This window comes from Phocoena sinus, chromosome 4 (assembly GCF_008692025.1).
Source record: "Phocoena sinus isolate mPhoSin1 chromosome 4, mPhoSin1.pri, whole genome shotgun sequence".
In the NCBI taxonomy this organism is placed as follows: Eukaryota; Metazoa; Chordata; class Mammalia; order Artiodactyla; family Phocoenidae; genus Phocoena; species Phocoena sinus.
Genome location: NC_045766.1, coordinates 145,574,702 through 145,586,175, shown reverse-complemented (window position 1 = coordinate 145,586,175; position 11,474 = coordinate 145,574,702). Strand labels below are relative to the sequence as shown.

General features: G+C 60.7%; 1 protein-coding gene and 1 long non-coding RNA gene across 2 annotated transcripts in view; one reads left to right on the top strand and one right to left on the bottom strand.

Annotated features, from left to right (window-relative positions):
* The window catches only part of COL6A2 (collagen type VI alpha 2 chain), a 38,958-nt gene that overhangs the window by 9,675 nt on the left and 17,809 nt on the right, over positions 1 to 11,474 (bottom strand). The window contains 15 exon segments of the mRNA XM_032629849.1: positions 88 to 150; positions 719 to 781; positions 1,456 to 1,545; positions 1,801 to 1,863; positions 2,130 to 2,192; positions 2,532 to 2,585; positions 3,146 to 3,190; positions 3,289 to 3,315; positions 3,544 to 3,570; positions 3,882 to 3,926; positions 4,011 to 4,064; positions 4,701 to 4,766; positions 5,515 to 5,535; positions 5,805 to 6,397; positions 6,573 to 6,712. Of these exon segments, the coding sequence (XP_032485740.1) occupies positions 88 to 150; positions 719 to 781; positions 1,456 to 1,545; positions 1,801 to 1,863; positions 2,130 to 2,192; positions 2,532 to 2,585; positions 3,146 to 3,190; positions 3,289 to 3,315; positions 3,544 to 3,570; positions 3,882 to 3,926; positions 4,011 to 4,064; positions 4,701 to 4,766; positions 5,515 to 5,535; positions 5,805 to 6,397; positions 6,573 to 6,711 (1,413 nt within the window). The 5' untranslated portion in view covers position 6,712.
* Positions 1,870 to 4,687, top strand: LOC116752837. The gene is made up of 3 exons (XR_004349605.1): positions 1,870 to 2,656; positions 3,324 to 3,575; positions 4,031 to 4,687. It is a non-coding gene; the product is annotated as an uncharacterized LOC116752837 (long non-coding RNA).

Sequence of the window (11,474 nt, the reverse complement as noted above, 5' to 3'; positions counted from 1 at the left end):
AGGGCAGGAGAGGGGCAGGGGGCCCTGGCGGTGCCACCCCAGGAGGGTATGTGGCCTTTGTGGCTGCCCACCCGCTGCCCCACTTGCCTTGGCTCCTTTGTTGCCAACCTCTCCAGCCAGGCCCCGGGGCCCCTCAGGGCCAGGGTCCCCCTGTGGGAAGAGAGGCCAGGTTAGCCTGGGGGAGGTGAGGAGAGGACATCATGAGCTCCCCGGGGATGAGGCCCCAGATGGTAGAGGGTGGTGCTGGAACAGCAGGCCTGCCCGCTCGGCCTCATGCAGCAGGGCAGGGGTCACCGGTCCCAGAGGAGGGAGCCCCTCCTTTGAGACCTTCCCCCACATCTCACAGGCAAATGGCTGCCCTTGGAGTTCACCACAAAGACAAAGGCCTCCTGCGCCAGCTACAGGAGCACATGTGTGCGGCGGGGTGGGGGGATGCTGGAGGGTGGAGCAGTGCACAGCCTGCACAGCTGTGCATGGCGTGCGTGGAACTGTCCTTGCCCAGGCCTCTGATCAGGGAATAACTGCTGCTCTCCCAGACCCTGCAGGGAGTGCACCCTGACGGCCAGGCCCTGGGGGTTGCCTTTGTTCTCCTAGGTGGACCGTGGAGGCGGGGTTGGTCATCCCTCGTCACAGGGGCTCCACCGGCACCACGGTGAGACTCCGGTGTAGACACAGACACGGCAGACAGCGCCTGAGACTCCCCCGTGCGGACACTCACCTTCTCGCCCTTGGGGCCATCGCTGCCTGGGCTGCCCTTGGTTCCAGGGTCTCCCCTGCGCCCCTGCAGAGAACAGGCACATGAGAATGTGGGGTTCCAGGGTGGGAGCCCCACTGGAACCCCACACTCTGTTCTCCCCACAAGGACTCTGGCTGTGGGATCTGGGGGCCCCTCCAGAGGGCCTCAGCCTAGGCCCTGTCCTCTGCTGGGTCGGTTTGGTCCCAGACGAGGATTTAGGAAATGACGGGGGCTGGTGAGCTTGTAAGTCTGGGAGTTCAGGTGACGTGACTGGGACCGAGCTTGGACCAGCTCTTTGCGAAGTCCCTCTGTTCCCTCCGGATCGGGATGCGTCCCCTCTGGGGGTCAGCCCCGGGACTGGGCTCCACCCACCCCATGGCGAGACCCTCAGGGATGGCTGGGTGGGGTCGCCGTGTGGACCTGCAGAGTGTGTGCTTGGGTCTAGGTTGAGCCCTCGGGGGGTCCTGCCAGCGGGGCGGGTGGGGCCCCGGGGCCACTTAATGGGCACCGAGCGTCCGGCAGGGGCGTGCCTGGGCCCCGCAAGCCACTCCTCAGCGGCCCTCCGTGGCGGCTGCCGTGCGGGGGCCAGGAGGCTCAGCTGGAGAGGCTGGAGGACGCTGGGCTCACAGAGGCCCAGAGCAGCGTGCGCCGAGGCAGCCCTGCGGGAGGGTGCAGCAGGCCGGCCGGGGCGCCCAGGGCCTGTGCGCGGGTGAACTCACAGGTTCGCCTTTGGGGCCTCGGGGCCCAGGCCCACCCTTGGCTCCTTTCAGACCGGGACTTCCTGGGGCTCCGGTGTTGCCTTGGTAGCCCTGCGGGGAAGAGACAGCTCAGCTAGGGCCGTGACCTGCCCAGGCAGGCGGACAGCTGTGGGCAGGGCCCAGCCCGTGTGGACGCATGCCCGCCGTCTCCGGTGGGGCCGTGTTTCCCTCGCGGTGCGGTGCGCCGTCACCTGGCAGCAGGGACAGACGAGCTGGGGGCGCTCAGGGCCCAGGGCTGGCCTGCCTGCCCACCCCCCGCCATGGGGCACCACGGGAGTGCGGCCGGAGCCCGCCGGGAACACTTGCCTTGCTTCCTTTTGCCCCGTTATCCCCGGGGGGCCCTCTGCGTCCCGGGCGGCCAGGGTCTCCCTGGAAAGGTTTGGAGAAATCAGCCTCATGCTCTTCAGATGCCAGCAGCGGGGCAGGACCCCGGCGGGGCTGGGGGCACGCGCTTCCCCTCCCGTGTCTGTGGAGCAGGTCCCCGTGTGGGCACCCACGGCCCCCTCCCTGGTTTGCAGGGCCAGGTCCTCTCTGCTGGGCGTCTCGGCCCGGTGCTACAGGCAGGGAGAAGGCCCCTGGGAGGCTGGCGACCCCCTCTGCTCTGGCCGGCCCGCCACCTTGGCCAGGCCGCCTACCTTGGAGCCTTGATCTCCTGGCTCCCCAGGGCTGCCGGCTTCCCCCATGTAACCATCCGGGCCCTGCAAGAAGGGAGAGGGTTGTGCTGGGGCTCTGGCCGGGAGCTGTGCTTGCATTTTCCCTGTGGGGTCAGGGCCAGCTGACCAGGGGGAGGGTGACCAGCACCCCATCGTTGGACTGGCTGCCGGGACCCCCGGCCTGGGTGGGAAGACTGGACAAGCCGCTGGCCCGGGAGCCCTTCAGGACTCTGGAAGCAGCCACCCTCCACCTGAACCGGGAGCCCCTGAGGCCATTTGTCATGTTGTGACCCCAACCCCGGCTGAACCCTGGCGGGGTTCCGGGACAGGCGGGGCAGAGGCTGGAGGGAAGAGCTCGACGCAAAGCCTCAACGCCGTGCTCACCCGATCCCCGGCGTCTCCCTTGCAGCCAGGAGGTCCGATGCGCCCCAACTTGCCCTGAAGGAGAAGAGGGGAGCAGAAGGTGCGTCAGGGCCAGGATTCGGAGGACACAAGCCCCGATGACAGAGGTCAGTGGTGCCGGGTCTATGTGCACCGGGCACCCCACTGTGGACGTGTGCGTCAGTGGCTGTCAGAGTGGCAGTCGAGAGTCTCCGGGGTTGCAGCCGGGAGCATGAGTGCCTGTGGTGCCCCCTCCAGCAGTGTGCATGGTGCGTGCTCACCTGTGACATTTGTGTGTGTGCTGTTTGTGTGCACCTGTGCACGTGTGTGAACCGCCAGTCAGGCCAGACGTGGGGTCTGCAGGCCAGGCAGGGAGATTCCTGCAAGGTCGGCCCTGCTTTTCAGGAGCAAATGTCTGCTTCTGCTCTTGCAAGGTTCCCGTGTGTCATGTCCACTGGGTAGATGCAACCACGGGCCGCCCAAGCCACAGGTTGTGCGCAGTGGCCAGAGATGCCCAGAGGCCTGGCCCCTGGAAAGACCTGAGAGTCTTGAGGGCGTGGTTGTCATTTCGCGGGCACCCTTGCTCCGCCCAGGGACGGAGCCCCAGCGCACTCTACCTTCTGTCCATCCGTCCCGTTCTTGCCCGCCAGGCCGGGGGCACCCTGGAGGAGAGGGAGGAGGGACCCTGTTAGCCCTGATGCTCCTTCCTTCTGAGCAGTGGGGAGGTAGGCGCCCTGCCCCCGCCCGCCTGTCCGCTCACCTTCCGCCCTTCGGCTCCAAACTCGCCCTGCACAGGAGGAAACGAGGCCAGTTAGCGCTGCTGACACATCACAGATGCCACTGCATTAGGCCCAAGTCTACCCTTGGACAAAACACGAGGCCAGAGCGGCCCCAGAAGGCTACTACCAGCACGACACCAGGTCCCATGCCCCAGCACGGACCCCCGGCTCGCTGCCGGGCACTGCTGCCAGGGTTGGGGCCATGCGAGGTCCGGCCGTCCAGAGTCCACTCTCACCTTCTCTCCTTTGAAACCAGGAACACCCTGAGGTCGGAAGTAAAGAAAAGTAGCGTTACCAGTGTGTGTGCTGGGACCCAGCAGGCCTGGGGGAGGAAGCGGGGACGGGGAGGTGGGGGGACGGGGGGTAGGGTGGTGGTCGTCAGGCTCGGGTGCAGAGGCGCCACCAGGGACGTCGCTGGAAATGCAGAAGCGCCTCCCTTCCTTGGGGCAGGGGTGGGAGCGGTGGGCCACGCCAGACACATCCTGACCCCAGCGGCCGGCCCCGCCTGGAGCCAGGGAGCCCTTGGCTTGTCCCCATGTGTCCCGCCCCCCGGGCAGGGTCCGCAGCAACTTGCCTTGGGTCCTGGGAATCCGATGGGGCCTTCGATGCCTGGATCTCCCTGTGGAAGAGCAAAGGGCCGTGGATGTAGTAACCTCAGTCGTGGGAGCGGGGGCCGCCGGGACGGGGTGTGGAGGGTACTCACCTGTCGCCCCTTCTGTCCAGGCTCTCCGGGCTCACCCATGTTGCCCTTGGCGCCCTGAAAGCAGATGAAAGAAAAAGGAATAAATCAAGGTGGGGAGGTAGCAGATGCATCTGGCCAGCAGCCTGGCAGACGAGCAGACACCCCTCTCCCGAATTTAGAAAGAAGCCACTTGGTAATAACTTTCCCTGTAACGGTGTTTCAAACGCTCTGTCTCATGTCCTCAGAGGTGTCTTTCACTCTCCTGCCTTTACACTGTTTGACATGAATCACTGGTGTTTCTGATTCCCTGGCAGTAATTGTGGAAGGATTTCATTTGCTACACCTCTGTTGTTACGAAAATGCAGGGCCAACCTAACCCCTTAAAACCTACTTATGTAACAAGTGACAGGACTGAACGCCCTGTATGAATTAGCGCCATATTACCGAGAGTGACGGAGTGCGTGTTTCCTTATGTACTCGAGCACGTTTGTTTACTTTACAGGAGTCTTTTATGGGCAAATCTTAATTAAAAAGTATTCCTACTTTTCTCAAAATGCCATATAAAAGGCAGCTGATAAAAGCTGAATTTTAGTTCTGCCAGGGTGAGAAGTGGTGAGTCCATCCGAGGTGCAGTGGCCCTAAATCTGGAGTTCAAGACAGGTTGGGGGCTTTCCTGGGAAACAGACCCCTCGGGTCGACTGGGCATCTTACCTTCTGTCCGCGGTAGCCCTTGGGGCCGGGGGGCCCGGGGATCTCCAGACAGCTCACCTTGTAGCACTGAAACAGGAAGCAAGGGGCAGTGCGTGAGGCTAGCACCACAAGTCCCAGGAGGGAGGGAGGGGGCGCAGCCTGTGGCCCACTGGACACTGGGCCACTCTGAGCTGGGGGCTGCATGATGGGACAGACTTGGGAGGTACCCAGGAAGCCTCTGTGCCCACCAGGGGCGGGTTCAGGGGCCCACACCAGTGCTCTAGTCAAGTTTTGGGAATCAACGCTGCATTAAGCAATAACCAACAGTAGAAAGTATTAAATCGCTGCTGGCCAGTCCCCCCTGTGCTTGCATATTACATTGCTGTGGTATTGAGCAGCTGCTCCAGGAAAGGGTGCACTTGTAGTATCCTGGGCTGTGAGCTGGTGCTGGGGAAGCTCAGGCTTCAGGTCCTGTGCTGCAGGTCCCGTGCTGGGCACCCAGCTGCCCACCTGCCTACTCCTCCTGGCCTCCCTCAGGTGGATGGAGCCCGTCAGCCCAGAGGGCAACCCTCAACCTCGACCCTCATCTTTTGGCTGTGTAGACCCTAACGCTGACCTCCTGCGTTTAAACAGCCTGGTTTTGGCCAGGATCCCTCTGTCCAGACTCGAGTCTCAGGCCCCACGTGGAGCTGAGGGGTCTTGCTCCCTGGCCGGGCCTCCCTCATTGTCCTAGACCTCGGGAGCCCCAGGGAGTGGGGCACGGGTGATCGTCTCTGCTGGGTCAGAGGCCCCAAGCAGCTCCCGGCAGGGCCGGCAGGGATGGAAACGCTCTCACCTCTCCGTAGGCTTCATGTTTCTGTGGAAAAGACCCAGAGAGAAACCCTGGTTAGTGGGGAGCTGGAGACATGGTCAGCTCCGAGTCTGGGCAGGGACGCAGAACACCGGAGTAGACAGGACCCTGCCCGGGGCCCACCCTCTTCAGCCACCTCATTCAGAGGGGGTAAACTGAGGCCCGGAGCGGTGGACTGCCCCCTGCCACGCGGGTGAGCGGATCCCAAGGCTCTGGGCCCCACGCTACGTCCCTGCTGCTGGCGGGTGGAAGTGGCCTCCGGCCCAGCGACTCACCATGACCTTGATGATGCGGTTGATGGTGTCCTCGTCGATCTCGGTGGAGTCGGGCCGCATGGTGGCGTAGTTGTTCCGGTAGAGCTCGTGCGGCGTGCTGGCGATGTCCCGCAGGCCCTGCTCGTTCAGCTTCAGGTTGGGCGGCACCGCGAAGAGCCGGATGCCCTCCTCGCGGGCCCGCTCCGCCTGCAGCTTGATGCCCCCGCACGGGCTGCCCGTGACGTGGCCGTCGGTGATGATCACCGCGAAGTCGACACTGCCCATGAGCCGCCGGACCTCCTGGGTCATGTTGGCCAGCATGCAGTCGGTGAAGGTGCCGCGGCGGAAGGAGCTGATGCCCTGCAGGCTCTTGGTGAAGGAGGCCCGGTCGCTGCCGGGCGGGCTGAACACCTCCACCAGGTCGGAGAAGTGCAGGCCGCCGTAGCGCCAGCTCAGGGCCACCTGGTCCAGGTAGAGCTCGTCCTGCAGCTGGCTGATGAACTGCAGCACGAACTGCTGCATGTGGTAGAGCAGGCTGTCGGTGGGGGACTGCATGGTGATGCTCTCCGACGTGTCCAGCACGAAGTACACGTGGATCGGGCAGTCGGCCTTCTCTGGGGACGCACACGAGTCACCACGGCGCCGGGGTCCCTTGCGCGGGCTGGGGCCGGGCTCAGCCCGCTCCGCCTCCCCGCAGCCCGCCCCGCCCCCGCCCCGCCCCCGCCCCCCGGCCCCGCCCAGGCCCCGCCCAGGCCTCGCCCGGCCTCGCCGCACCCACCCCGGTGGTACCTGGGCAGCTGTTCCTCTCGGAGGTGCTGGGGCTGATGACCTCCTGCTGCTGAGCGTGGACGGCCCCCAGGAGGCCCCAGAGCAGGAGGGCGGAGCAGGGGCCTGGGAGCATCTTGGCAGCGCCCGTGCGCCCCGACATCCTGCAGCAAGGGAGAGCGGCGCTGCAGACGGTGCCCCGCGCGCCCAGCACGGTCCGAGCCCTACTCCCCAGACGGTGGGGGCGGCACACACGCGGCCGGCCAGCAGCTGGGCTCAGGGGGCCCCTATCCCCCTGCCCTGGATGGGCCACAAGCATTGACTGGGAGCAGAGACGGCAAGCTTTGGGCTCCGCTCCGGGTGGGACGCTCGCCACTCCTCCCTGCCCTGCAGACCCTGGGTGCGCTGGGCAGACAGGTGCGTCCTGGGAACTGAAAAGCCAGTGACTGGCATCAGTGAGGACAGAGGGGGTCCTGCGGTGGGCAGGGCAGAGGTCGCTGGGGGCGACTGGGAGGAGGGGCACCCGGGGAGGGGAGAGAGGCCCAGGCTGGGCCGGGGTGCGCCTTGGTGCTGGACGCCATGCTGACTGGGGGGAGGGGACGGCCTGGGGCGTGGAACGTGGGCGCTGATGAGGACAGGCCTGGAGGGCTGGCAGGCAGTGGCCTCCGGGTCCTGCTTTGCTGAGGGACGTGGGACGTCTGCAGAGAGGTCACCGCGCCCTGGCATGTCTCTGCGGGGCCTGAGGTGGTCCTGATGCTGTGGCCTCTGCAGCCGAGCACACCCTCTGCCGGACAAATGCAGCGAGAGGACCTCGAGGTGCGGCGGGGTGGGCTGGCTGGGCTGCGGGGACACGGTGTGAGGGGAAGGGGAACCCTTCGCGGGAAGGCGAGGAAGGGGCTTGTCACCCTGCTGTTCCAGTGGGGACCCTGCAAACTGGTTCACTTGGCACCCCTGGAACGGAGGGTGAACCTGGTGAAGATGCAGCCCTGCTGGGGACTTGGGCTCTGCTGGCAGCCTGGGCCCCCGCATGGCTGGGTGCGAGAGGAGGCACCTGGAGAGCTCTGGAGGGAAGCAGAGGCGTCAGGGGCGCTTTGGTGCTGTTTTCGTGGTGATGCCCCTCAACACTGTGGAAACCTCTCATTTTTGAGAGGAGGTGAATTTGCACTTGGGTTTAAGGTGAGAGGGGTTATTCCTGGCGTAGTTAGGGGTGCACAGGACGTGGTCCTGCCTCCCTCCGCATGGGGTCATGGTTAGCTCAAGAGGCTGTGAGGCTACAGGTAACGGTCATGACCCCACAGGGTGGCGACAGTTGCTGAGATTAAAGCAAGCCCCGTGGGAGTATCAGGAAATCCAGGAGGGCTTCCTGCAGGAGGTGATGGATGTGCCCAGACTGAGGGAATGGCCAGAGGAAGGAAGCTCCTGGCCGAGAGGAGTCTGGTTTAGGGAGGTCTGGGGGCAACGCTCAATTGAGGTGAGGACTAAGAAGGTGGGGTGAGGGGCAGGCCAGGGGCTCAGAAGCACCCAGAGGCCAAGAGGGAGTCAGACTGCACCAGCCAGAGCCAAGGGTCCAGAGCCATCAGCCACCGGCGACGGCCACCGTGGGACCTTAGTCAGGGGGCCAGTCAGGGCTGACCACTGAGATGCGGGCCCGGCTTTGTCCTCCACTACCCCTCACCCCGCTGCCCCACAGAGAGGGCACCGTAAGGCCCACCATGTCCTGTCTGCTACAGATGAGAGGGGACAGAACGGAGGGGAGGCTTGCCCAGCTTGGCACTGTTCTCCATGTGCACACGTCACACGCCACACACACACATCACACACACACACAGACATCACACACACATCACAGACATCACACACACATCACACACACACACAGACATCACACACACATCACACATTACAACACACCACACACACGTCACATGCCACACACAGCACACACAGGCATCACACTCACACATCACAACCACACACACACACACACCACACCACACACGTCACACGCCACACACACACATCACACACAGCACACCACACACACGTCACATGCCACACACAGGCATCACACACACATCACAGACATCACACACCACATCACACACACACACAGACATCACACACACATCACACATTACAACACACCACACACACGTCACACGCCACACAGCACACACAGGCATCACACTCACACATCACAACCACACACACACACACACACACCACACCACACACATGTCACACGCCACACACACACATCACACACACACACACATCACACATTACAACACACCACACACACGTCACACGTCACACAGCACACACAGGCATCACACTCACACATCACAGACATCACACACACACAGACATCACACACACATCACACATTACAACACACCACACACACGTCACACGCCACACACAGCACACACAGGCATCACACTCACACATCACACACACCACACACACACACAGTGCACACATGTCACACGCCACACACAGACATCACACACAGCACACCACACACACGTCACATGCCACACACACACATCACACACACATCACACATTACAACACACCACACACACGTCACACGCCACACACAGCACACACAGGCATCACACTCACACATCACACACACCACACACACACACACAGTGCACACATGTCACACGCCACACACACACATCACACACACACAGACATCACACACACATCACACATTACAACACACCACACACACGTCACACGCCACACACAGCACACACAGGCATCACACTCACACATCACAAACACCACACACACACACACACCACACACATGTCACACGCCATACACACATCACACACACACACAGACATCACACACACATCACACATTACAACACACCACACACACGTCACACGCCACACACAGCACACACAGGCATCACACTCACACATCACAAACACCACACACACACACACACCACACACATGTCACATGCCACACACACACAGACATCACACACACATCACACATTACAACACACCACACACACGTCACACGCCACACACAGCACACACAGGCATCACACTCACACATCACAAACACCACACACACACACACACACCACACCACACACGTCACACGCCACACACAGACATCACACACAGCACACCACACACACATCACATGCCACACACAGACATCACACACACACACAGCACACACACAGGCATCTCACACACATCACAAACACCACACACACACACAATCACAGCACACCACACACGTCACACACAGACATCACACACACAGCGCACACACACACACAGACATCAAACACACAGCACACACACAGACATCACACACGCACATCACAAACACCACACACCACATCACACACACACAGCATACCACATGCAGACATCACACACACATCACATACACCACACCACACACACACAGTGCACCACACACACATCACATGCCACACACAGACATCACACAGCACACAGACATCACACACACAGCACACCACACACACGTCACACGCCACACACACATCACACACACACACAGACATCACACACACATCACACATTACAACACACCACACACACGTCACACGCCACACACAGCACACACAGGCATCACACTCACACATCACAAACACCACACACACACACACCACACCACACACATGTCACACGCCACACACAGACATCACACACAGCACACCACACACACGTCACATGCCACACACAGACATCACACACACACACAGCACACACACAGGCATCTCACACACATCACAAACACCACACACACACACAATCACAGCACACCACACACGTCACACACAGACATCACACAGACACACAGCGCACACACACACACAGACATCAAACACACAGCACACACACAGACATCACACACACAGCACACCACACATGTCACACACAGACATCACCACACACACAGACATCACACACAGCACACCACACACACGTCACACGCCACACACACACATCGCACACACACATCATACACCACACACAAAAACACACATAATAAATTAAAAGAAGCCCACATAATAAAGTGTACTGGTGGAAAATCTTACTCTCAAATGTAATGAAAAATTCTAAAACTATCTACCCAGGGGAAAAACCCAACAGCAACAACAAAATACAGAAAACACCCAAAGGGAAAAATCGCTTTGGCCTGTGGTAGGCAGCCTCCAAGGTGGCCCCCAATTACCCTTGCCCGTACAGAGTCCTCTCACCCCCTGAATGGTCTCTGGCCAGTATGACCAACAGAATAACGTGGAAGTGATGCTGTGTGACTTCCACGACTGGGTCGTAAGAGGCAGGTGCCTTCTGCCTGGGCCCCTCTCCACTTGCTCGCTCTGGGGGAAGCCGGCTGCTGTAGCGTGAAGATGCTCAAGCAGCCTTTGCAGAAGCTCATGGGGGAGGTGATGAAGCCTACAGCCGACAGCGGTGAGTGAGCCATCGTGGAGGCAGACCCTCCACCCCAGCCAAGACTTAGATGACCGAGGCTGTGGCCGATATACTGACTGCACCTCATGGGGGACCCTGAGCGAGAACCACCCAGCGAAGCCTCTCCTGAATTCCTGGCCGGAATAAATTACAAGATAGTAAATGTTTATTGTTTTAAATCACTAAGTTTTGGGTACTTTATTACACAGCAATAGACCACTAATAGAGGCATAAAACTTTTTCTCCACAACGTTGTAGACAGAAGATGAGACAATAATTCAGAATTTAGACGGGAAAATAAAATGACCCAAGGATGTCTCCCCAGCCAACTTATCTTTCACGTGTAAGGATAAACATCTCAGAACACTAAAAATAGAGCTACCATATGGTCCCGCAATCCCACTCCTGGGCATATATCCAGACAAAATTCTAATTCAAAAAGATC